This window comes from Amblyomma maculatum, chromosome 8 (genome assembly GCF_055883805.1).
Source record: "Amblyomma maculatum isolate TAMU_Amacu chromosome 8, ASM5588380v1, whole genome shotgun sequence".
In the NCBI taxonomy this organism is placed as follows: Eukaryota; Metazoa; Arthropoda; class Arachnida; order Ixodida; family Ixodidae; genus Amblyomma; species Amblyomma maculatum.
In genome coordinates, this window is record NC_139351.1 from 92,715,321 (window position 1) to 92,740,184 (window position 24,864).

The 24,864-nt window shown below is 45.0% G+C and overlaps 1 protein-coding gene across 1 annotated transcript; it reads right to left on the minus strand.

Annotated features, from left to right (window-relative positions):
* Positions 1-313: 313 nt before the first annotated feature.
* Positions 314-24,715, minus strand: LOC146181820 (synaptojanin-1-like). Its single transcript, XM_084576820.1, has 23 exons — positions 24,424-24,715; positions 23,377-23,463; positions 20,406-20,679; positions 18,759-18,984; positions 18,217-18,300; positions 17,988-18,049; positions 17,753-17,849; positions 16,462-16,625; positions 15,856-15,937; positions 14,402-14,554; positions 13,867-14,023; positions 13,518-13,700; positions 12,907-13,012; positions 12,191-12,331; positions 10,632-10,824; positions 9,608-9,766; positions 8,779-8,932; positions 7,650-7,719; positions 6,353-6,559; positions 4,598-4,676; positions 3,678-3,846; positions 3,072-3,325; positions 314-2,601 (listed from the first exon to the last, which is right to left on the minus strand). The coding sequence occupies exons 1-23, from the start codon at positions 24,548-24,550 to the stop codon at positions 1,900-1,902; spliced, it is 3,930 nt and encodes a 1,309-aa protein (XP_084432946.1). The 5' UTR covers positions 24,551-24,715; the 3' UTR covers positions 314-1,899.
* Between the last annotated feature and the right edge of the window lie 149 nt (positions 24,716-24,864).

The following is a 24,864-nucleotide window of genomic DNA, read 5'->3' on the forward strand; positions in this document are numbered from 1 at the left end:
TTAAAGTTCATTATTCAAAACATGTTATGACATTATATTGGCCTGAAGAAGATGGAGTCCTAATCTTAGACAAATGTATGAAGGCATAGTTGTCCATAACAAAGGATATTACGGGCAAACAGGCGCCATGTTTTTAAATAATTGCGTCTTTGCACTACTAGCATTTGTTAAGGCTTGCAAGTCTGGCTTTTAAGTGTAGCAGAGCTTGGACAATCTCAAATAAAAATTAAAAAGCTTTTATTAAAGCTGTGTGATACAGCAGGAAGGCTTATTCTGAAAGAACAAAATGAGGAAAGGCACCGAAGGCACGAAGTAAAATATAAAGATGCGTTTTATTCTGCAACAGCAACCATTGATGGCCCAGCAGCCAAAAAGAAAATAACAAAGAGATGTGACTCTGAAATTTCATAATTAAATTAAATAGCTTAGGACACCACACCCCAGGCAAAACGCTAGCGGATGCAATGCCAAAATCCAAGATTCACATAAAGCACTCTTAATATGGTATGCACGCAATGTATACAGGAGTTAAAAGTATTTTACACATCGTGTATATATATTATTGAGAGACTGCTGCCACGCACTGGGACAGGGACGTACACGTGTGACACAGTTGACGCAACCAGTGGCAGACATCGGAGTATTTCTGATTGCTGCAGCGTGCTAACAGTCAAGAGACACCATCAATAACGATCACTACGTATACGCCACCAAAAAGATTAATTGTTTGCCTTCGAAAGACTAGAGACACTGTTCTCAAGAGTGGTAGTACTCCTTGTACACTTCCACAAGCAGCTAGCTGCAACAGTGACAGAACAGACAGCAGCAGAAGTAAACAATATGAGTTCCTTGTATCAGCAGTAACAGGCATCTAGGAGTGTTAACTTAGGGCGAGCAAGGGATTATTACACGCTGAAAGACAACACGAGTCAGGGCAAGCTATTCCTCACATAACCTCAAGAAAAACAAAAAATAATGCTAAGGTACAAAAAAGGTAAAAAGCTTGAGGAGCACAATACAGTGCAATGTTGGAATGCAAGAAAAATGATAGCGTAAACAGTCACGTGACAAAGTAACAATGTAGAAGGAATCGTCATGAGGGCACCTAAAATATAATGTGTGGTAACTTGAAATCTCTTCCATGCTCAGTTTCCAAGCGACTGTGTATAACTTAAGAAAGAAATATAAATATCGACATAAGCGAGAGGGAGTAAGTCTCACAAACATGGATGCCCACCAGAGAGCACCTAAGGGTCTAAGAAGAGGCTCCCATAAACATGCCCACACAATGCCTCGGCTAAAATAAAACTATGTAGGCCTGACTAGAGACACAACAGCATGCAAAACCATACGAGAGGGAGGCAGAAAAAAAAAAATTCACATGATGACATACACACACAACCAGCATCGGGAGCTATCAATGGCTGATACGGTAATCTATAGTCCAACACCACAAAGGGTACCCTTTGCATTAGGATCTGAAACAAGTTCATTTCATTTAGAGAAAAAAAGAAGAAAAAGAAGAGCGGGGCAAACATACACACCGCAAGATCTAGGCAGAGGAACAGAAGAACATATCAGCAAATCAAACTTTACGGCCCTTACGTAGGTATCGCCTCGCCAGTTTAAATATTTGGCATGGTTTGTGCTCCTATGCCATACCACCGTCCAACAGTAGTAGTAGTAGTATTTGCTAAACTTTTTCAACTCTGCTGGCCAGTTAGGAGCTCTCCCCAGCAGTCCGGAGAAGAAAAACCGCCTTCAGAGTGTGCCATATTGGTTGCATTGTGTGTTACGTGCTGAAGCTGTGCCCTCAAATGGAATGCATATATCGGGGCCTCCGGCAGTTCTCCTCGACGTCTGCTCTTCTGGTATCGGTGGCACAGAACGTCGACAACTTCAGTTTGGCCTGCTCATCACCGGTGGGCCAGCCTTTGATCTCGCAGGAATCGGTGGAGGCTTTCCGTCGCCAGCGTGCATCACCACAGGTGCCATCACCTTGGGCCTCGAAGGGATGGGCGGAGCTTGGGGGAGACCGGGAGCTGGCCCAGTGGGTGGAGCCATATGAGGTGGAGAAGACACGACGTCAGCTGACGAAGGCGGCATTGGCGGCACCTGCTGCGGTGGTGGGAAATGCGGCACGGGTGGTGGGGCCTGTGTGGGAGCAGGTGGTAGAGGTTGGTGGGAGGAGGGTGGCGCGAGAGGTGGCGCAGACGGAGGAGGGTGCCAGTCCTGAGCCGGTGGCTTCCCCGACACTTGACAGGAAGGTGGAGTCTGGGAGGGAGGGGCTGAGGGTACAGGGTGTTGGTGGGTGTGGTCCGCCATCTGCGGGTGAGTGGGAAGAGGTGGGGCAGGGGGCAAGGTTTGCCATGGGGATGACGGTGGTTCTTCCTCGTCTGCATCTTCGACGCCGTTTGCTGCATCCGGGGGGCTCTTCTCGAATGAGTCCACTCTAGGCGGAGGAGGCGGGGGAGGGGGTGTGTCTGGGGGAGGAGCCCCTGAAGCCACTGCATCAGGACCTGCTGCCGGTGGCGGTGGCCGGATAGGTGGAGGCACAGGACGAGGTGGAGGTACTCGTCTTGGAGGGGCTACCGATGACACCTGTAATGATTCAACAAGAGAGTGCATCACCATGTTCCTGACACTCAACAGATGCAGCTGTGATGAAAATGAAATAGACCTTATGCAATTTACGTTTGGTAAATTTATTTTAGATTTTAGATCTAAGCATGCAACTAGTACTCGGCCATGCGAAAAAATTTGTCTGGGGCAAAAACAAGTAGTTCCAGTGCTAGTTTGGTTTGGTTTGTGGGGTTTGACATCCCAAAGCAACTCAGGCTATGAGAGACGCCGTAGTGGCCTCCGGAGATTTCGACCACCTAGGGTTCTTTAATGTGCACTGACATCGCACAGCACACGGGCGCCTTGCTTTAGCGCCTCCAACGAAAAGCGGCCGCCGAAGTCGGGATTCGATCTCGCACCTTTGGGCACAAGTAGTCAAGGCTCACAAAAAGAACTGATGTGAGCACTGTGGCAACATGTACCAGGGGTGCAAGTGACTGTGTAGTTACCTGCTCCTGTGAGGCAGCCTTGCACTCTTGTTCTGGAGGTGGCGGAGGCCTTTGGGGCGGGGGAGGCCTCTGTGGGGGTGGTGGTCTCTGCGGTGGAGGAGGCCTGCCTGGCGGATTCATTGTGGGCGTTGACCGGCCAGGCACAGGCGGTGGTGCAGATGACTCTTCAGGGGGAAATCCCACTTCCCCCGAGAAGGATGGGCTGCTCTTGCCCGAGGAAGACTGTGAATGGCACTCGTAGTCGTTCGACCAATCTGCATGTTGGTGAGGAAAAAAGAGCAAAAATGAGCCAAGTGGAACTGTGGTCTTCTTGAAACACAGCAGGAAAGAAGCTGGGCTAGCACATTTGGAACACTGCTTGAAACAGTCTGCCATGTCAGTCACTAGACAGAAACTTGCCGCACGAAACCCACCACAGCCAAGAACGAAGGAAGAAAAAATTAACTGTGGACTCGCTGAATCAATTTGAACTAGCTGAATTCCAACATTCTGCATAAGCAGGATAGGCATCGGCATCAATCTCCATAAATATTAAATTAATTTTCGATCCTCTGCCCAATCAGATACTGAAGGCCGACTGTCATCATGAAAAAGTGGAAAACAGACCGTCAGGTGCCCCGTCATTAGCTTCTGGTGGAGTGGTGTCCTCTTCGCCGTCCCTGCTGGAGGGCTCCACGAGTGGCACCGTATTGTTGCAGCAAAGCTTCAGTTCGTGGTCCACAGCCTGTGGCCAGTTGGTGGTCTTCAGGGTCACCACAATGCGCTGGCCATCCACCTGACAAGCAAATAGCACAAAGTGACGCACTCCGTAAATGATTGCTTGCCAAGGGCAACAGCACTGTTTGTATTTTATATCCACAGTTAGTTGTCTTTTTGAATACATATGAGGTATCTAAATGGTTGCAACCACAGACAGAGAAACCTTCAACTGCAAGAAAACGATAAAAATTCATGCTAAGAAACAGAACAAAAACTAATGGAATAAGAAGAGTACAGAAGATAAAAAAAATCGCTCTGGGATTATATTTGTCGTGGTTGCACACAATGTCTTATCATATCATCTCCGGTGAAAGAAATGGGGTCACAAGTTTATCACCACCTTTTAGTTGTCCTTAAATAGAACGAGAAGTCTCGGGATTTTTAAAGTGAAAGCCTTACTTGGCTCACGGCAAAAATCTCTCGTAGGCGCGATCTGCCCGCGAGATATCAATGGGATTCTGTCACTGGTGGACAGTAACCGGTAGAGACAGTTAGTGATAGATAGTGAAAGTGATGAGAGAGAGTCTCTCTTTCTCTCTCTGTGAGAGAAAGATTCTTTCTCTTTAACTCTCTCCCTCTCTCTAGAGGAATGACGGCCGTTCCAAGAACTGCAGCAGGGCGACCAAAAATAAGTGCTCCCCTGAAAGTTTTTTTTTTTTTTTTGTATATTGCAATAATTCTGAGCAGTATTCTGGGTCAGTGTGTGTGTTTCTGTTCTGTGTGCGTCGTTCGCGCGAACCCTGGAGTGGTGGGATCCGGTACCTCACCTGTGTCCCTGAGAGGTGCAAAGCTGCAAGCGCACTCTGGCCTTCCAGGAATGTCACCCAGAGCATGTCAGCCACGTACCTGGAACCACAAGACACACATTGTGCGTTAGGACAACCATAGGATGATGTAAAAGCCATGGCTTTGCCTAGTTGGAGGAAGATTACTTCCTCCAACTTTTTTTTTTTTATTCTGACAGATGAAGAATGTACAGTGTTGCACTCTCTGAAAGTCAGGCTTAACTTGCAAATTACCAGCTAAGTTAATGCACCAATTGATGTCACAAGCATATTGGCAGCCTTCAACGACTGTCCCTCGTCTCCACTATGCCACAACGTTTAGATTTATAACAAGAGAACTTTTCTGATTTAAAACTAGAAAAGTCAGCAATTTCATTCAGGATGAAACAGTTTGAATACTATCTGCAGATGGAGGTTTCTACATCAGGAAGAACATATTCTCAATTGGCTTTTTTTCCTTGGTTGTCTAGTGTAACTTATTGCAATGAAAGAAAAACATGCCTGTACCAAGACCTCATCATTTGGCTCTAAATGCGTCTACATGGCGAAGTGGTCTTCTTTCAAAATGCTTCTTTATTAAGCAAATTAATAAGCATACAGTGTTCTGCAACTTTGTAGCAGTTTAGAAAAATTATCCCGCCTCATTTGGAGGCCTATTATTCCGTTTTTGCATGATGTGTGACGGAACCAACTAAGTATTGTTGTAAAACTTGGTACGAGACAAAAGCGGGCATCAATAGGCAAGCTTTGTGCATGGTTTCACCACAAACAAGCCTCCAGTTGATGCAGGAAAATTTTTCAAAACTGTCATAATAAAGTTGTAGAAAGTTGTGCAGATGTTACCTAAAGATAACGTGCAGTGGCCTATGGAAGGCGAAATGGGGCCCTAGTTTCACCTAACTATATCACTGTTTTTAGGTGGTGCAGTGGTAAGACGCTCGACTGCTGTACCCGAGTTCCCGGGTTCGATCCCGACCACGGCGGTTGCGTTTCCATGGAGGCGAAATGAAGTGGCGTCCGTGTGCTGTGTGATGTCAGCGCACGTTAAAGATCCCCAGGTGGTCGAAATTACTCCGGAGCCCTTCACTACGGCTCCCCTTTCTCTCTTTCCACTTTCAATCCCACCCTCCTCCCTTCCCTTATGGTGTGGTTCAGGTATCCACAAGAGCAAGTGTGACAGATACTGCGCCTTTCCCTTCCTGTGAACCAATTATTATTATTTAAGCTTGCTATAGCGATGCACTGTCATACTCAACCCACTGACATAGGTCAGACAGCGGCAGCCCGACATACGTCTCCTCTGAACATGAAATCAATAATGCGGACTCTCAAAACTATGAAAGCTTCTATTTTGGCCTTGGAGAATAGCTGTTCCCTGCTAAACCAGCCTATCCGCAAGGCCTATGGAAGTGTTGTAAAGCAGCTCTATAACCCCAAATGAAACTTATCTATGCAATAAGGCAGCCTCAGTTACACTGAGACAGTGCACCAGATTATGCGTCACACCGAGGTGAAAACTTGTTCATAGTTATGCTTGGCTTGGCTTAGCACAGCATACCATAGCAAAATACGGCACAGCAATTATAACAAACACAGCATAGCATAACAATTATTAATATTATAGTCATTCAAGAATGGAGCCCCACCATCTTTGCACGCTATCGGACAAAGAGAGGATTTGGCCATGCGTTCGTCCTCCGAGGAGGACACGAAATGCCGAAATGTAAGTTTCCAAACCTGATCAGAATGACCTCTCCGACCGTCGCAAATGTCTGGATGAGTGCCGCGAGGAATGTGTCCTCAAAGACGGCACCTTCCTCTTCCAGGTGTACCACCACGGTGCCATCCGGTGGGCCCATGATGTCCACGACCTCTCGGAACGTCTGCTCCCGCACCGCTTCGTCCACCTTGGAGACCTCGATGTCGATGTCCGCCACCACGGGCCTGACAAAAAGATCATTTGAGAGGTACGCTGTCATTGCAGAGGTGTCCATTACAAGAAACACAGCAAACAACTCCACCAAATCATTTTTTCTCAGTTAAAATCAACTGTCTGGCTCTTTGTGGCCATGTTGATGTTTGTTAAGGAGCACTAAAAGCTGCATTTTCCGCTAAGGGAACGGAATTTGAAAATGGAGTACTTTTTTCCCCTGCAACTTGGTTCAAACTCGTGACATCAATAAAGAAAAAGGACCCCTTTATTACCTATTGGAAGTGTATTTGGGTGTGTCTTAGCCTCAAAGGTCTGAGTCAAAAATAATTGATGTCAATGCCGTTTGCTACTGAAATGGGTGTTGGTAGTAATACCATTAATTCTGTTTTTCTTTTTACCACTTACGGCTCCGTTCTCCGGGAAAGTAGCCTATTTGCCAGTAGAGTGGTGTACTCTATTGCTTTGAGGCTAACCATACCCTACTTTTTTACAGTGGATATACAGCCCACCACTGTCAACAGAATTCATCCTGTGCATCTGAATGCATGTCAGGTCCTCAGCAAACTGATGAAGGGTAGCAATATGGACTAGTTGGTCAAGATAGTTTATTACAGTACATTAATGCAGTGCAAACAACACAAATACACAGGAAGAAGACAGAACAGTGCTTGTTCTGTCTTCTTCCAATGTATCTGTGTTGTTTGCGCTGTATTAGTGCATCGTAGGTCCTCAGCATTTTTTGAAAGCTGTTTACATTCCCCAAATGCTGAAGAAAGGCTGACAACACGCGAGCTACGTTAAGGGGCAATGAATATATAGAGTACTGAGCTCGAATGTAGAGCAGCTACAGATAACAGACCCAAAAATCATTTCAAATCAAATCAAGTTTTAGGCACCAGCCGACATGACGAGCATTCTATCTTATCAGTATGAAAGTATGCAATATCAATAAGGTCACAAGGCAAACGAGTCGTCATAACTCTCCTTGGCTATGATGCTTTGAGACATGATGAATTTACATCTGTGTTGTACGACTTGCAACCTGATTAATCAAGTTTGACAAAGAGCTAGGGAAGCCAGGAAAGCAGAGCAAATGCATACCGGTGATCAGACGTCTTTAGTTCGGCCCTGCCATAATGTGCAATGCGTCCAGGGCTCCAAAAGGGGTCCTCTGCGAAAAATATTTTCATTCGAGTAGTCAGAATTAGAAAAAAAAGAAATGAAAACTGAAAAAGATCCTCCAGGAATACCCACTGAAAAATGAAGTCTCTAGAATACATGACAGTTTCTGTAGCCGGTGAAAGTAAGCAAACGAAACGCGCATTAAACATGCCCCCTTTCAGTCAGTTTTTCCCCTTTCTCTGAAGCCACGTCGAATAAAATTGAAATTTCATGATCTACACAACAAGGTGAAGGATTGTTCGCCATTTCGCCGTCTGCAACTCACAATTCTAGAAAAGACAACGAGCAGCACTTCAACAGTTGTACTCTGCGAGTACTAGGCTGAGACACTGTTAACATTACAAGGCACCTAGAAAAACTTTGGTGCTTGAAAGTTTCACAAGCATTCTGTGAAGAAGACACTATTGTTTTTTGGGCTCATAGGTAACGACACCAGCAGAACGAGCAAACCAGGCACAAAGTACTTGCCAGTTTGCACTAGGTAAGACATAACAAAATGCTGACCATGAGGAATGCTCCACAGTATTCTCTCCCGGACTGTGCATTTGTCGCGACCTTCGAAAACCATTTCCAAAGACGTCATGAGTGGTTCCCGGCATAATCTGCATATACTATTCCACGCACTGTAAATATCCCACTACATCACTGCAGCTACTACTACACTGCACAGAGATTGGTAAAGGATTGGAAAACTGACCGAGACTCCATGGTACAGCCTAAATTCATCTTTTCAAGCAAACTTGGCGATGAAGTCACAACACAAAACAAGAGAGGCTATCCCACCACTCCTGCCCTGTTATATGTTGCGATTTACATCTACAAGTTCACTAGAAAAGGTGAATTTAAAATGCCATTACCATATGGTACAGCTACTGCAACATTCTGCAGCAGCTGTTTGCACCACCCAATGCACCATTTGTTGCTTTAAGCAGCGGCACCCTTTCTCTTTCACATCACGGTGACAATCCAGCAGAAAAAAAAAATCTGCCCCATTAACTGCTGTTGTAGTAAAACAACAATCCTTGACGACGAGTGAAAATTCCCTTACCTGTCTCTGAAAGCAGCCGCCGCCTGCGAAACAGGATCCGATCCGTCCAAGCTGGAACACGGCACTTTTCGCTTGTGTCGTAGTCGTCCGAGAAGAGGTCATACTTGTAGGTGGGCGCGAAGTTTACCTCCCCTTCCAGGTAATTCTTGAACACCTGCCATGTCAGAAAAAAAAGTAAAAGAGAGATGCGCTCGCTCCAAGATTACGGGTCTCACAAAAGAAACGCAAGCCAAACTGCCACTACTGCAGAAAACAGGCCCAGAAAAGCAAAATATCTTGGCAAGCAATTCGGCTGTTTTTTCCTAACTTAGAAAGAAGTGGCAATGGGTACAAGATTTCCCCCGGCCTGGTGCTCGGCTCTTCTGGGGTGAAATGCTTGGGAACAGGGGCCATGAACCAAAAATGTTGGTTCAAGCTCACAAGGCCGAGTGTAGAAAACACGAAAGGAAAAACACTTGCAGCAAGGCTCCATTCTGAATATCTTATAGTATGCACTTATCTGCACCATGCTAGTTCCAAATAAGCCCCTGCTTGAGTTCTTTAAATGCTCCCCATAAAAAAGAAAGAAAACAATCGATTCCGGCCGATAATCTATAGTTTAAATACGGTCAGTCATGACCATTTTCCACAAAATACAAAACGGTGGCTTGGTGCATCACTTAACTACAAATTATTGAAAAGCATGCAAATTACGATTAGCGGCAGTGGTCTCTCCAACTTGGAATGACTGTTTTTGCATGCAGACGGCTCAGCGAAGATGACAACACAGACCGGCATATTTTTTTTTTCTCATTTCATGGTCTTCAGTGGTAGCGACCAGAAGACTGACCTGCCCCTGCTGCTGCTGTACCCTGAGCTGGTCGTACTTGATCAGTTCGGACCAGTTTCCCTGCTTGACCAGGTCCTTGACCTCGTCGTTCTCCAAGTCTACCCGGTAGTTGAAGTCCCCGCACCAGAAGACATAGTCGTGTGAGTTCAACGTCCTTCCCTGGGTTGTGACAACACGTGCCAACCGTGAACAGTAATGCCAAAGCAGGTTACCTCACCGCTGCAACATGCTCTCACAACTTGACAGCATTCGCTGCTTAGGTTCACTGTACCATATGTAGAAAAGTAAGTTAGCCCAATGATATGAATCTCATGGCATGTTGAAGAATATTCATATCGTCTGGTATCCACAATAAAAAAAAAAAAAAAACAAAAAAAAAAAAAACATTCGTATAAAAGAACATCAGTGCTTGAATTTATGCATTTATCGTTTCTGACATTAGGGGAACATGTGGTTTGCCATAACCGGATGCAGGTACGTGTAGATTTGCTAATGTCTCCACGCGATTGCCTGTTTGTTACCTAGTTTTGCGTCTGACGGGGGAGGCCAGTCTGCGTCCAAATCTACAGTGCTGCATGATTTTTCCACATTTTAGCAGGCACTCTCCACTCCCCCGGTCGTAAAGTACCCCGTATTTGTTCAGTAAAAATATTTTTTTTTAAAAACCAGTACAGTGAAATTGTGGAATGCTTCTAACCGCAACTGTAGCCAATGAAATGACAAAATGCTTCAGCTCGAAACTTTATACCTTCATTAGGCGGCCCTAAAAAGAAAATAGAAGACTTGGGTGACACTTAAGTTCACCTTAGGAGCATTTAAAGTGCCCTTCAGACTCTTGGCATCCCTCTGGCGCACCCCTTCACGGACATTGACACACTTGTGCCAATGCCTGCTGTCAGCACCACCATTATAAAAGCAACAACATCCCCCCCCTATGCCTTTCCCAGTTTGAATAACTCTCAGCTGCTTTTATGCATACGTTATAATAAGCCCTTTCCCTGTCCTTGTCTACTCCAGAACCCACCATGGGGAAGGTGACCTTGCGGGTGATCTCAGCGTAATCGGCGTTACGCTCGGACACCTTGGACTGCCCAGCCGCAAAGTGTGCACACACAAAGCATAGCGAGGTGCTGTGGAAGAGAAACCGGATGGCCACGCCACCCTTGTTGCCTGTTGCTCCGCCCAGGCCCGTTTTGACCGTGTCGACAGCCACGTCCCTGCAGAAGAGAACGCAATTCCATCTTTGAGTTTTTATGTGTGTGTGTGTGTGTGTGTGTGTGTATGTGCAAAGGGTGGGGGGAGGGGGGGAGGGGGGGAGGGGCAGTAGTCGATTACTATCTCTGTGCTAAACAGTGTTGCAGTCATAGTAGGTCAAAATGTAAAACACCTACATTCATAGGATGCTCAAAGAGAATGCGGTCCAGTAGGTGAAATAAGAAAGTCGAGGAAGGGTTCATCTCACAGTCTCTTTATTGAGCAAAAAAAATCTGAAAGCTTGTTCTTTTTCTGTCTCCAAACATAATATGCTATAACCATGGAGCAAAAGTATTGGGCACAAACTGCCCACAAAAATGCAGGTGCAAGCGCTGGTGCAATGCAGCATGAGACATTACCTGACACTGCTCAACTGCATTAAAAGCATGCTTGCTAGTCTATGTAATCATACATTTAAGATGCTTCATTATCTAAATTTCACGAGTGTAAGCCGCCGCCGATGCTGCCGCTTTGGTCTTGGCTCGCTTCTGCACTTGGTAAGCTTCCTGGCAACGAGCTAGTCTAGCTTCTCTTTGCTCGATGGTCTCGGCAGCCTGTCTGGAACAGTTGCGGCCTCTGTCTTGACTTGCTCTACATCACTCCTCTTCTCCCTGTCACATGCCACCTAGTGTATTCGCCCAACACTACGCTTGCGGACCTCGCCCGTGCTCGCCGAGATAGCATATGTCTATGCATATTTACTATCTAGGTTAAATGAAGGAACAACGCAGATGGAACTTGATGAAGACGACGTTGTTCAGTGCACAACATGAGAGTGTATTGCAGTTTTACATGAGGCACAGTACCCAGCTTGCACAAATGAATGACCTTAGAGAATGAAGACGACAATGTTTGCTGCACAGTATAAGAGTTCAACACCAAACGTTTTGAGGTCTGGCATGGAAGAAGTAGAGCTTATGTGCTAAAAATTGTCTTCAAGCACTGCCTTCTGCATTATCATCACTGCCCAGTAGTCAATAAAAAATTATTTTTGAAGCCGTTCAGAAATGGACGAGACCTTTGGAAGAAACAGCAAAATTTAAACGTGAATCAAATTTTTGCATGACCACTTCAATACATAGGGTTAAGCTTTTTTGATAGGCATGCAGGAAATCCTAAAAATCAATTCTGATTGTTACGCCAGCAGATATGGCACTGCACTTTATCCAAGGAGGCCCAGGCTAAGGAGGTAAGGCTAAATGAATTTGGAGACAAAGCCATTGCTCAAATCATCTACTGTTGTGATGCAAGTCTTCGGCTCGACTAGCCGCAGGGCACAACATGCATCAGGACATAATAGAGGAATTTGCGGCACAAAAAGCGACAGACCTGATGAAAGGGGCGTGTTCAGGCCGCACGAAGACGAAGAGGCAGACGCCGACCAGCTGTGCCGAAGTGAGCAGCACATACTTCTGCTTCTGGCTGATGGTCTTCTGTAGTTCCACCATCCACTCCTTCTGGTTGGAAGAGCTAGAGTGAGAACAAGGAGGAGAGGGAGAAGAATGCTGAAGCATTGTGCTGCCTAGTGTTACTGCTATAAAAAATGACAAGAACTTGTTATACAAAATATCTGATGACATCGCTGGACTTCTGTTACTGTTTCCCCAGTCTTCCATGCTAGGCTAATTTGGTGTGCTGGCAGCAGTTCCTGGCAAGATCAACTCACGATAATAATCCCCCTTACAACATAGTATCTATAGTTTTTAAACATTCTTTCGGAAGTGTCCAGAGGGTTTTTCGTGAAGTCAGTGATGCAGAATACATCTGAACTCTCTGCTGGACTGTATGGTAGGGCCATTTCATGCCTAGAAGAAAGGATCCCTTTTCAAAAAATGAGAAATAATAAATGCTGTGTAGCTCAATAGTGCACCTGAAGTAAAATATTCTCATTGTTTGTGTCCTCGTTTCAAATCTTCGTTCGCATTTCATCTGGTGCTAACCAAAGAACCACAGTACAAAACTGAACTTTCCGAATGTTTTCCTAGCAAGCAACAACTCTGTATTCTAAATCTAAACCAGACATACAAGCAGCCCCTTTACCATACCTGGCATTGACGATGTTCTGTGCATTGAGATCGACAATCTCTTGAAAGCCGATGGCATAAATATCTGCAGGTGTTGTGTCCACTTGATGGCTGACATCCACAAGTGCTGGAAAGACAAATGAAATGAGAAATGCCTTTCACGGAAGAAGTGCTAGGTACCTGTGAAACTAGAATTGTTAGTCTGAAATATTTATTGATACGTGCATAATTCTCTTTTGCTTTCTTTAGGAGAATGTGTATTTGTTTAAAAGAGGTGAATAACTGAATATAAAAATAAAGGACTTAAAGTACACAGGGCGCAAGTGAACTTCGTATTACATAGGAAATGCATGCACTAATTTTGAAAGAAACTACTGATGTGAACTGTAAAATACCAAATATGAAGAACAAATGGAAACAGGTCTATTGAAATGATAAGGCAGAATCAGTAGAGAACACGCACGTGTCAGTATTAAAAGCGAAAAAGCTTCTTTGCTTGTAAATCATACTTGAGAAAAAGGCATATCTCTTGACAAGAGACAGCCACTTGCTAAACTCCTAACCATTTTAATCAGGCACTTCTTGTCACAATCACATCATATTCAGGAAAATGGTGAGTGTTGTGAGCTGACCGCATCCGCTGCTGACGGCGCTATTGTCGACGAGCCAGTCCGACATGGGGTGGTTGCGGAACACAACGCTGTTAAAGTGCTTCCCGCCGTTGACGTTCCACGTGGCCACTGTTACGCGGACCTTGAGGGGAATCGTGTATTCCAGCTGCCGGCTGCACATGGCCCTCAGCACACTGGGGGGAACTGCACAAATCCGAGACAAGCCAAAGAAAGATGGGAGCTACTCAAAATGCTGAGAACCACCATCTGCATCACTTTTAAACCTTAGAACTGGGCAGATTTGAACTCAGTGGGCAAATGAGTGAATGTGAGGAGGAGGAGGAAGAAGAAGAATATGAGGACTACTGACGGTGCAGCATGGCAGTGGGCAGTAAGGCCCGCGCCCGGTCGGCCAGCTCGCTGCACATAGCACTGCCCAGGACCAGCACGTCGATGGCTTCTTGCTTGCTGCTGTCCAGCAGGTTGTTCTGGATGGTGCGCACCATCGACCGGGAGCCGTCTTTCAGCTGGAACAGGGACAGTGCACGTAGTACGCGTCAGTGTCTCGCTTTTGCAATAACTTCGCAGCACAACTCACTACAGCACGACAGTATTGTAGTGAGTTGTGCCAGCAGACGACAGCAGCACGACAGCAGATGACAGCAGCACGACAGCAGATGACAGCATAGACACGAAAGTAAAGTACGAACAAAACTAACACTTTTATCCTTAGCTCTACATGATGTCTGAAAAAAATGTTGCAAAATTTAAGGCACGGAATTTGAAAGCTTTCGCTAGTCGTGGAACTGAACAGAGGGGTTAAAAATGCTACATTCCTGTCACACTGCATGCACGGGCAAAGATGTGAAGCATTTTGGAGCTGCAAGCAGCATGAACTGTCTTACCTTCGACTTTCCTTCGAGGGCACCGGTGCCAGCGTAGATCTTGCTGACCTGGTCGCCGTTCTGAACCCACATTTGGCGGAAGACCTCGACAAACCTGGACACCACCTGGGGTTTGTCTTGGAGGCCCAGGCAGGCTATCTGGTAGCTCAGAACCTGCCGAACCAATCACAAATGCACAAAAAATGAATTAATGACACTCAGCACTCAGAGAAACTCCATGGTCTCTATGCCATACATTTCAGTGAATGAGACAGAAACAAAAAGGAGGCAGTTGTGGAATCAAGGAACATGAGAGAAATTAATGAACAGTTTTAAAAGGAGGGTTTTTATGGTTTTTATCACATAGTGGTACTCCACATGCTAGAAAAATCTTAATATCAAGTGGAAGTAGAAAGCAATCTCTTAAGAAAGTACAGTTATACTGCGATCACACACTACCAATCCTGACCGTTTAGTGTAAAGCACTTTGGAGAAAACACTGCAGAAGAAAGTATGCATGACAGGTCCACCCATGTTCTCTTCTCAATTTTTCAAGTCTTACGTGCTGCTTTCCCACGAAACATACTAGTAATACACTACACAGTCACAGCTGCATCTTAAGTGAAACTACTCAACACATAATCTTGTAGGGACTCTGAAAGGAAGAGAGTTGGCGCTCTGTATTCCCTAGAGCATGACAAACTCAAGGCTACGTAAATGGGAAAGGTTAGTTGGATTTTGGGGTTTAACGTCCCAAAGCGACTCAGGCTATGAGAGACGCCGTAGTGGAGGGTTCGGAAATTTCGACCACCTGGGGTTCTTTAACATGCACTGACATCGCACAGCACACGGCCTTGCTTTTGCCTCCATCGAAAAGCGGCCGTCGAGGCCTTGGGCGTAGTAGTGAAGCGCCCTAACCACTGCACCACCCCAGCGGGGCCGTAAATGGGAAAGTTCCGAGTAGGCGCATGCGTTGTAGGAAAGCATGACCCACATATCCCTGGTGAACAAGCTCTAAGACATTTCTCTAGATGCACAGTTCGCTATATGCACACAATTCTCCAAAGCAAATTACAGCTAAAGAGGTCCCTTTATTTAACAGGCATATGATGTCATGTGGATGAAGAGTAATAACAGAGTGCTATCGACATGCCGGAACTTTGTGCTGGGCAAAATGCTGACCAGTACCCGTATTCTGAGTTTGTGTTGTTTTCAGAAGTGTCGTTTTTGTCCTGATCTTAAGTCATCTCATTGGTGGAAACGGCAGAACCAGATGTCAGTTTGGTTTCCATCATTTTCGGTTCTGGCGTTTCCACTAATCAGATGACCTGAGATCAGGACAAAAATGACACTTCCAAAAACGGCGAAAAATTGAAATAAGGGCCCAGTTTTTGAGTGCTGCACAATAATGACGGTACTCTTCAGACACTCAAAACAAAAGCAAACGAGATACGTTGCCGTGTACTCAAGCTTACCTCTAGGCCGATAAACGCCTGTACGCAATTTGTTCTGTCCAGGCAGTCAAGGCAGTTGGTGCGGAATGTACCAGTTTGTCGCCTGAAACCAGCAAAGAAGGATGCTGAAATACAATGCTCTGAATTGCTCAACGTGATGAATGGCTTGTCCTACTATGCATTTTACCGATTATCAGCTCCATTTTTATTGGTGTCAGTTCAGTCTCAAAGAATTTCATTCCACCTTTAACTGCGGTTCAATCTACGATTTGATTTCCTATCTGATTATTACAGAATCTTGGCTGATTTCCAGATAATAAACTTGCAAGGCCACCACTCAAACAAAATAAGCAAATGTCATTTGAATGTAAATTGAATGTCAGACTCGTTTTAATTCTTCTACGTAAAGCGTACCTTGTAAAATCAGCCATGCAACCACAGCTATGCAAAATGCAGAAAGCTTTCTTTCACAGTACTCTTCGCAGACACCCTTATCATCCCAATGCATTATTTTAAATGACGTAACAGAGTTCAAACAATGTTCATTAAAAGATGAGACATCAGACAATGATAAAACATCCGTTTTGTACACTGCAGTGAAAAACCCAATTTGAGAGCACCACTCACATGACAATGTTGGTGCCATCAAAGTAGAAGCAGCCGAAGCTGGTCAGGTGCGGAGAGATCTGGTTCTTGAGGTGAATCAGGTTGTCCTGCCGACCGCCACGGCAGAGTGCGTGATAGTCGAATGACACCATGGACGCTTTGCGCCGGGATGCCTTCATGTGGTGCTGCACGTCCGTGTAAATGTGAAAGGAAGAAATACTCAGCACTGCAGCTGGTGACCGAGAACTGTGCATGCCGCCATGCTTAACCCTTTCCTTTTCTGGCCTTTTTTTTTATTCAGACTGCAGACAACAAATCTTAATTGCATGCTTTCTTCTTTGTAATGATGCATAAGATGTCAGTCACTACACATCGATAACCAGATAGTATTCGCCCATGGCTGCTAAATAGTTTACAATTGAAATCGTTCTCTTAAGCCGTTATGGTTTCGATGACTGAACTATGACTGTGATGTCGAAGTTCAGCACAGGTCACGTGAGGCATGAGAAAGAACTGCAATTTCTGCTTCTTCATTTGTTGCCGTCCTTGCTCTGAAGCCAGGCTGGTTTAATTAAGCATTGTTGAAAACTAAAATGAAGAAGTAGCAAAACAGAAACAAGATGAGAGAAGAAATTCAATAACAAATTATTCAGCCATTATAAGCTAATGCTACGTTGAAGACACGTGTACGCTAATGCCTAATGCTTCATTAAAAACAAGAGACATGCAATAAAAAATTTGATGCTCGCAATCCTCTAAGAGGACAGCGAGGTCAACTTTATCCGATTATCGTTCCAAGTAAAAGCTGACCCTCTGGCTATGTTGACGTCTTATTCAGCAGGAAAGGACACATTTAGCAGCGAGAGAATGGTAGCTTAAAAGGTGTTTTTCAGCCAACAGCCTCAGACTCTCGATGTCGAAACCGAAAAGGACAGGTTCCCATAGTTTTGATGGAGTGACAGTGTAGTATACCGTTTGTGATCGTGGCTAAAGGATCGCTGTCAATGCAAGCATTTTACTTGTGATATCAGCTGGTGATAGGAACACTTAATTTTATTTTCTGGCCTTTTCTAGGTCACTAAACAAATTTTCGGTGAGCATGGTTTCCTATTGATTATTTTGAACAGAAAGCCATACCCTATCGATACAGGCTACCTCTGGTTTGTCTTCACAGTTTCCTTTAATTTTTGCAGCTTCCAGAAGAACACTAGGAAGAATAATTATTTAACAGCTTATTTGGAAACACAGAGGCAAACCAGGAACTGAAAACGTGACATTAAAAACTGCAAAGGAACCTGAAAGCGACACACACCTGGAACATCTGAGTAAGCATTGTCTCCCCTTCCTTGGATCCTAGAAGGTTGATGATAACTTGGTCTCCATAGCGTTCCTTGATCATGGACATGTGCCTTGAGGAAAAGTGAACAACAAAATGACGGAGGATCATTTTTTGAACTCCAGAGAAGTGATGTGGTTATAAAGAAGTGAATAAACAGACAAATGACGTAGTAAGCTCAAAGGTAAAAATGGAATAAATCACAAAGTACCTTTCAAAAGCTGGCATGGATGCTTCGCTGCCTCTCGACATCTTGACTCTGTGAGACCCGACCTGCAGGAATGTGCCAATGGACACAGTCACAAAGAAAAATAGGCTTAAGTCAGTGCTTTAGCAACCAGCGTCCTTCCTTACAAGTGATTAGTAGATGTTCACAAGTGGATGAGTTACTGCGGATGGACTGAAACTTCTGTCCTGAGAAGAGTTTTGTGAGCGCTCACCTGAACACCAGGCTGCTCCCAAAAAAGTGGCACGGAGCCCCTCGTCTGGACGTACGACGTTATCTGATCTTCTAAGTAGATCACCTGCAGAAATAATGCGCTGCATAAGGCATGGGCGAAATAAGGGAGAGACAACCACAGCCTGTATTTAATCACATGAGAGTCCATTTCATTTTGTTTAAAATTGCGACATCACCATGTATGCAAGCAAAGCTAGCAACCGAGCTTGACGAGCATCAAGGTCACATCTGTAAAAATTATACGTTTTGCTACAATCGAGCAACAGCCTTCAACACAACGAGTGCCTCACAGTTCTTCCTAAGATGGAAAAAGGAACAGCGCGAGTATGACACCAGTGTATACACTTTTAACGCCATGCAGACCGCAATGCCCGAATTTCAGAACACAAACTAATATATACGCCTCCTCACATTGATTTTTTGTGCCATTGCATGCACAGTCTACTGCGAGTTTCAAACCTACCCTCCTCTGGCAACATGTGAGGAGAAGACGAATGCCGTGACCAAAGAAACCTGGCTGACCTGTTCTGTTTCGACAAAGTTGGCGACGTGGCCGTCGTCATTGGTGCCACGGACGTTGAACCGCGTGCCCGCTCGCTCGCAGCTGAGCCGCGAGATGAGGCACGCCTTGGCTTGCTGGTGGCCCAGGTAGATGGTGCGCATCTCTACGCCTCCGCAGACAGCTTTCAGCAGCCACCGGGCGCAGTCCACACCGTAGCGCAGCAGGGGGATGTGCAGCGTTCGATTCCTAAAACAACGTGCACAGAAACATTTGAGATATTTAGTGTACAGTGATTCGCCACCGCACATGCCCCGATCCCCTCGATGCCGATAGATGGCGCCACATGCTTAAAGCCGTCATACAGACCTTCCGCGTCGGGACCAATCAGTGCGCGCGCGTCACCCACGCGCGGCAGAGGGTCACGGTGATGTATAGCGGATCCCGGTATACTAAATCTCTCTATTAGTTACGCACTTTCAGTATTTATTTGTTCCCTTGTTCGAAATCTGATGGATGCAAATACACTTGTGATAGACAGCCTTTGTCGAAAGCCTTGAGGGTTTACTTTGAAGCAGCACAACTAGCCAATAGTTGTCTTTTAATGCGCGAGCACTAGATGTGCCGCAACATCCTGAGCTGCGAAGGTGGCCAAGTGTGCATCAACTATGTAAACCGGTCTATTTCTCTTTCCCAGTTAGAAAGGAGGAATCCTATGTCCAGCCCTCTCTCCATGACCTTGAAGAGGGGAGGACAAATAGTCATGCTGCATGCTGTAGCATGTGCCTCGTACAAAGCATAACAGTGGCGATGAAGGCTGTTGAGCCGTGCACCTCGTTAGTGTCCCCAGAGATGAAGTAGGTCCATCTGGTACAGCTTCACCTGGCAAAGCAATGCTATTGCACCTACTTTGCACCTGATTAACCATGCAAAGTGGCTGTATTTTTTCACTACGGAACTGCCACAAACAGAAATACTAGCCCGCCTAGACCGTGGAAGCACTGCTGCCGCTTCCCTTTTTACTACTACAATATTTACGGCATTTACATAAAAACCCAACCCTTGTATAATGCCTTCTTTACAGGGGGACCTTCAGGCCACTAAGGGAACTGAACTGAACACTCTTAAGATGTTCAGAGGGTTGAAGACGAGGGTTCTCTCTCAGCTGAGATAAGTGACTTCGGGTGTGCCGTAACTGCCCAAACATGTGGCTTGATGCAAAATCCAAGCTTGATGCCCAAGAACTTCTGACAAAGGCTGTATGTTGTTGCTACGTGCAGTGTCCCCACTGATCTAATGAGTGGGTGCATTGGTACAGTCAAGCCTCTGCTTTGGCTTCCGACACAACTTGTCTCCCTACCGGCTAAACGAGTCACAATGCTGACAAGGCGAAACGAAAGAGTGCCAATTGTCAACTACTCCTTTCTTCTGGCGCGCAGCCCCCGTATCTGGTACCATGCCACCATGCGACTGTTAAGTGCAAAATGAAAACTACACGAAAGAAGAAATTCAGATGCAGAAGAATTTCACGTGGTGATCAGCATGCATTTGCCATGTCTAGCTCATCATTTCGAAGAAAGAACGGGCAGCCAATATTTAGAGTCCCCATTTCTTTAAATGCACGGCTATTCTCGTGTGTAGGGTCGCCACGTGAATTCAGTCTTGCTCACCAGAAGAAACGGTTGTCCGTCTCGCTGGTCATGACGGCACGCTGGGCACACAGGGTGAGGTCGAGTGCTGCCTCAGCAGTGGACGGTGTCCACGCAAAGAAGAAGGTGCCAGCGTTGAGGACCTTGCGCACATCCTGCACCTTCTCCAGGTCCTGGGCGTTGTTGCGCAGTGACACAAAGAGGGTGTCCGTGATGCGGAACACCTCCGAGGCACCCAGCTTGCCCACCGACTGACACCCCGTCACCAGCACCAGAAATTGAACCACCGTGTCACCTGAATGAAAAAAAGAGAAAGTGCCGTCATCATAATCATCATCATCGCCAGCCGGTTTACACCCACTGCAAGACACATGCCTCTCACCTCAAATTTCCTGATCTCATCTGTCCACCTCTCTTCCTGATGTCTGCCATGTCATGTCATGTCTGCCATCTCATAATACATTAACTCTTATTTGTTGCCAAACCGTCTAGTCCTCTTCCAGTTTAAGTTATCGTAACCATTTCTCTATCCACAACTTGTTGCACCTTCCTCAGTTAAGTGTCACACATTCAAATAGCCTCTAAAATAGAACATAAAAGAACGATAACTGGTGCATGTGCATGGTGCAGAATTTCACAAACTACAAAGCAAAGTCCCCAAGGAGGCCTAGAATTCAGAGCACACTGTGTATGGATTTCACAATGTCCAATAAAACGTCAAGCATAGCAAGTAGGATGGACTTTTGCAGAACTTTTTCATATAATTTATAATTAAGGTAAATAAAACTAGGAATGAAGAGTGATTAATAAGGTACAAGAGTAAAACTAGTATGCAAGGTTTAACAGTGGTAGAGTAACCTTTGCATATTGTACACTCATAGCCACATACCAAGGTGACTGGGTAGAAACGTTCGGTCGCATCTACCTGTCTGAATGTCTGAGTGTTGCAATAAGGGGTGGAAACTGTTTCATCGTGAATTACGCATATTGCAAAATTACACAGTATCACGATGAAAAGTGACATGACAGGTTCTTTATTTTATTACTATATCTTTTTTTAAATAAATAGAGAACAGCCAGGGACAGAGTCTTGAAACCTCACTCTTACAATTATGCTTACTTTTATTAATAACAATGAAAAAGGTAACACAAACAGACCGAAATTGCACGGAATTTGCACTAACAGTTTTAGGCTAAGAGGCATTATTCTATGCATCTGCAATAATAACAGATTTGGAAACAAATACCTCAAAGTAGGTACCAATCATGGGTGGTACATATAGCTTTTCAGCTATGCATTCAAAATTGTACGCGGCACGGTTTTGGGAACACTTTGGCAAACGAAGATCAAATTCATTCGGCATTTATGGTCTTCTTAAAAACAAAGAATAGCACCAGACAGATGGTAAACACAAAATGGCAACAGTAGAAAGTGAGCCACCATGACAAGGTTAAGAAAAAAAAAAAAAAGAAAGAAAGATGACAGGTGGGTGTGTGCAGTATAGTAAAGAAAATAATGTTTTTTCCTCTATGACGTTTGCTATAGATTTTTAATTACAATTCACCTTTAAGGAACATTTCAAATACCTTTTTTTTTAGTGATATGGAAACCTTAGTGTGCAAGCTGTGCAATTCTCTAACGATTCTGTTACGACATGTCATAGAAGGGTTTTTATAAACTATCTTTCGAACAGCTAACACACTTATTTTTATGCATCCTGATGCTGGAAACAATTATCGGTGAATGTGATGGGAATGGTGCCACGCAAAAATGAGAAACCAGAGACTACAGAATGAGCCTAGTTAGCAGAACTGTATTTAGACACATTTAGTATAGCCAATATGAATTTCCACATGCACATCAGGTCGATGACTATTCCAGTGAACTGTGGTAATAGCGAGACCAAAATAAGGAAAAAACTGTGGCCCGACCTAAAAATCAACCACTAAAGAATTTCAGCTTGGCGATGCAAGAGGAGCACCTATTCTTTATACCATGTATTTCTTTCATCGAAAGACTTAGTGAAGAAAGCGTAAACCATAATAAATATCACTTATTCTGAAGGAAAAAAAAATAACCAAGTTAACAAACATGTATGGTATATTTAAAAGAGATGTGATCAGGTAATGGGTTACACTGATAAAGGCAAGGTTTTGCCATTGAATGCTGCTTCAGCTAGTGTTACACTGTTTTCAATGACAATATCATCAATCCTTATTTCGTTAGTACCAGAATGCTCGAACCCGCCAATATGAGGCACGAATTTCCCCATTTCCTTGTAACCAGTGATGTGGCCAACAAAAGAATGATGGTCACTCAGAAGTTGAAGACGACAGTGAGGAAGAGCGGAGACTTCTGTTGTAACCATGTCAAACACTTGTCTCTTAAATACATGCACAAACGCAGAGAACAGACACGAGGGCAAAACAATGCAAGCCAAAGCTGCTCCTATACAACAGTTGGCAGCGGGCGCAAGTGTGACAGCACGCCAAGTGAGCTGTCATTCTTGGCGTGTCAGCCAGACAGATTTTAAAAGAAGGCTGAAGAAGGGTGCTTTGACTGTCCTCGAGGCAGGTACTCTTCAGCATTATCGAAGTGCAAATGTGACGGCCAATTCAATAATGCTAGTGAGATGGAAAAAAAGTCTGCTTCTACACTAAGGCAATTTCATTCATCGTTTCAGAAATCTGTTCTCAAATCACCCATTTTCTGCAGTTCCCTTCTAAGATGCCGTATAACAGCAGACATGCTGCACGTTGGGTTTTTTTGCTTTCACGAAACTGTGTCATAACTAAATATCAAGTCTGACAGTAATATAAATGCCAGAAAAAAATAATAAAGAAGGCAGAACAACAGGCCCAAAACCTATACTATTTGACAGATTTAGATACTCTCAGCAGCGTAACAATAGTGCCCAAATGTGTTGGAGTGGACAATAATGGCATAAAGGTCATAACAATGTGATGCAATATACAGAAAATATATACTAACCCGCTGTGAGTTGTAGTACCCCAAGGCAGCCATGGGCGTCAAGAAGCATTGCGTATTCCTTCTTCACAGTGTCAGTCTCTTGCTGAGCTGCAATTTTTTGAGGAATGAAGCATTTACCACGGTGCTCCCTGGTCTAGCTCTAAGCACAGTAAATAGTTTAATGCGTGCATTTAAGGCAGGATTGTGTAGATGCTGAATGATGATCCGTGCTATATGGCGACTAAACAATCATCACACGCCGTCACAGATAGTGTAATCCTGTATAGTGTAATGACGTCTATTGTAACTTACCGTTTTCATGAGCCAGTGCTCTAGTAGACAGAAAAATCCTATTCGTGTTGTTCGCGTGCGACCTGATTAAATCCCTCTCATTTACTTTTGAATATACTGTATATTTTATGGCTCACTCAGGAAGATGACACTTCTAGCTACCACTGGTTGATTAACTTCTGAGAAAGTGGTTAAAGACACGCGAAAACTGCGTGTCGTGACATCGTAATGCCAACCAGCTTGCGGTTATGGCACGAGAAATACACACTGGTAACGAATGTGCCTCGAAGTTTTACTACACTTCTGTGCGTCACAAGGGGGTCCCTGTCCACCCTATCTCCACACGAAAGAGATGGAGCACGAGAGTTTTATTCAGCAAAGTTTCGTGTTTTAAGTAATTCAAAGCGACAGACTTCGCAGGTTGCAGTCAAGCAACGCGATGTTGCCGGTTTCGGAAGCATGACAGATGGCGCGGAACCACGACAAAGGAACAAGTGAATCGCTTCGCAAAGGATCGACACAGTTCAGCGACGCTGCAATTAAACCGAGCGGTCTGGCATCGCTAAAACAGCCGTATCAACTGCCGGCAATAGAAGCCTCCGAAAGGAGGTCTCGACCACTCGACGGCAGGCTAAACTTCAAAATATGCTAAATAAAGTACGATTCGTCGCGAAAATAATGAGGAGATTATCGTCAAGTAGGAGGCGTAGCGAGGAGATATCGCGGCGATCCATCCGATTCCAACATGCAAACAGGGAAGGAGGGAAGTAAACTCACACAGCACTGCGATGGCTCTGGATTCGAAGAGGAGGGTTTCGTTCTTGGACCGCTGTTCGAGAAGAACGCTGTAGGCGCTCGGTGGCCGCACCTTGTGGTAGATGCGGAAGCTTTTGCCCAGTGGCATCGTGGAGCTGGAAGATTGCCTGTCACTGAACTAGGAGCTGGTGTATCCGTAACCGCACAATATCGGTAGCCGAGCGCCCAGCCGAGCGACGTCCGCTCGGCTTTGCCGCACGACACAGAGCGGCCACTCTCGCGGAAGCTTGCTTGCAAACGCGAACCCGCGAGAACGGGATGACACACGGGATAGATATACAATATGCTTCTAGAAAAACGGCGAATCTTTTCTACCATCTTCGTGACGAACTTATCAGTGTGTGGACAATGTGGCAAATTAAAAACGATGTACAAACATTTGCATATTGCACAGAATTGCAC

What these genes read in the sequence shown, in the direction of transcription:
- LOC146181820 (XM_084576820.1), bottom strand. Translation starts at nt 24,550, where the DNA reads ATGCCACTGGGCAAAAGCTTCCGCATCTACCACAAGGTGCGGCCACCG. An exon ending in ACTTTGTCGAAACAGAACAG is followed by an intron (nt 18,301 to 18,758) that starts GTCAGCCAGGTT and finishes TTATTTCTGCAG; the next exon opens with GTGATCTACTTAGAAGATCA. An exon ending in CTAAAGACGTCTGATCACCG is followed by an intron (nt 6,560 to 7,649) that starts GTATGCATTTGC and finishes TCTTTTTGTCAG; the next exon opens with GCCCGTGGTGGCGGACATCG.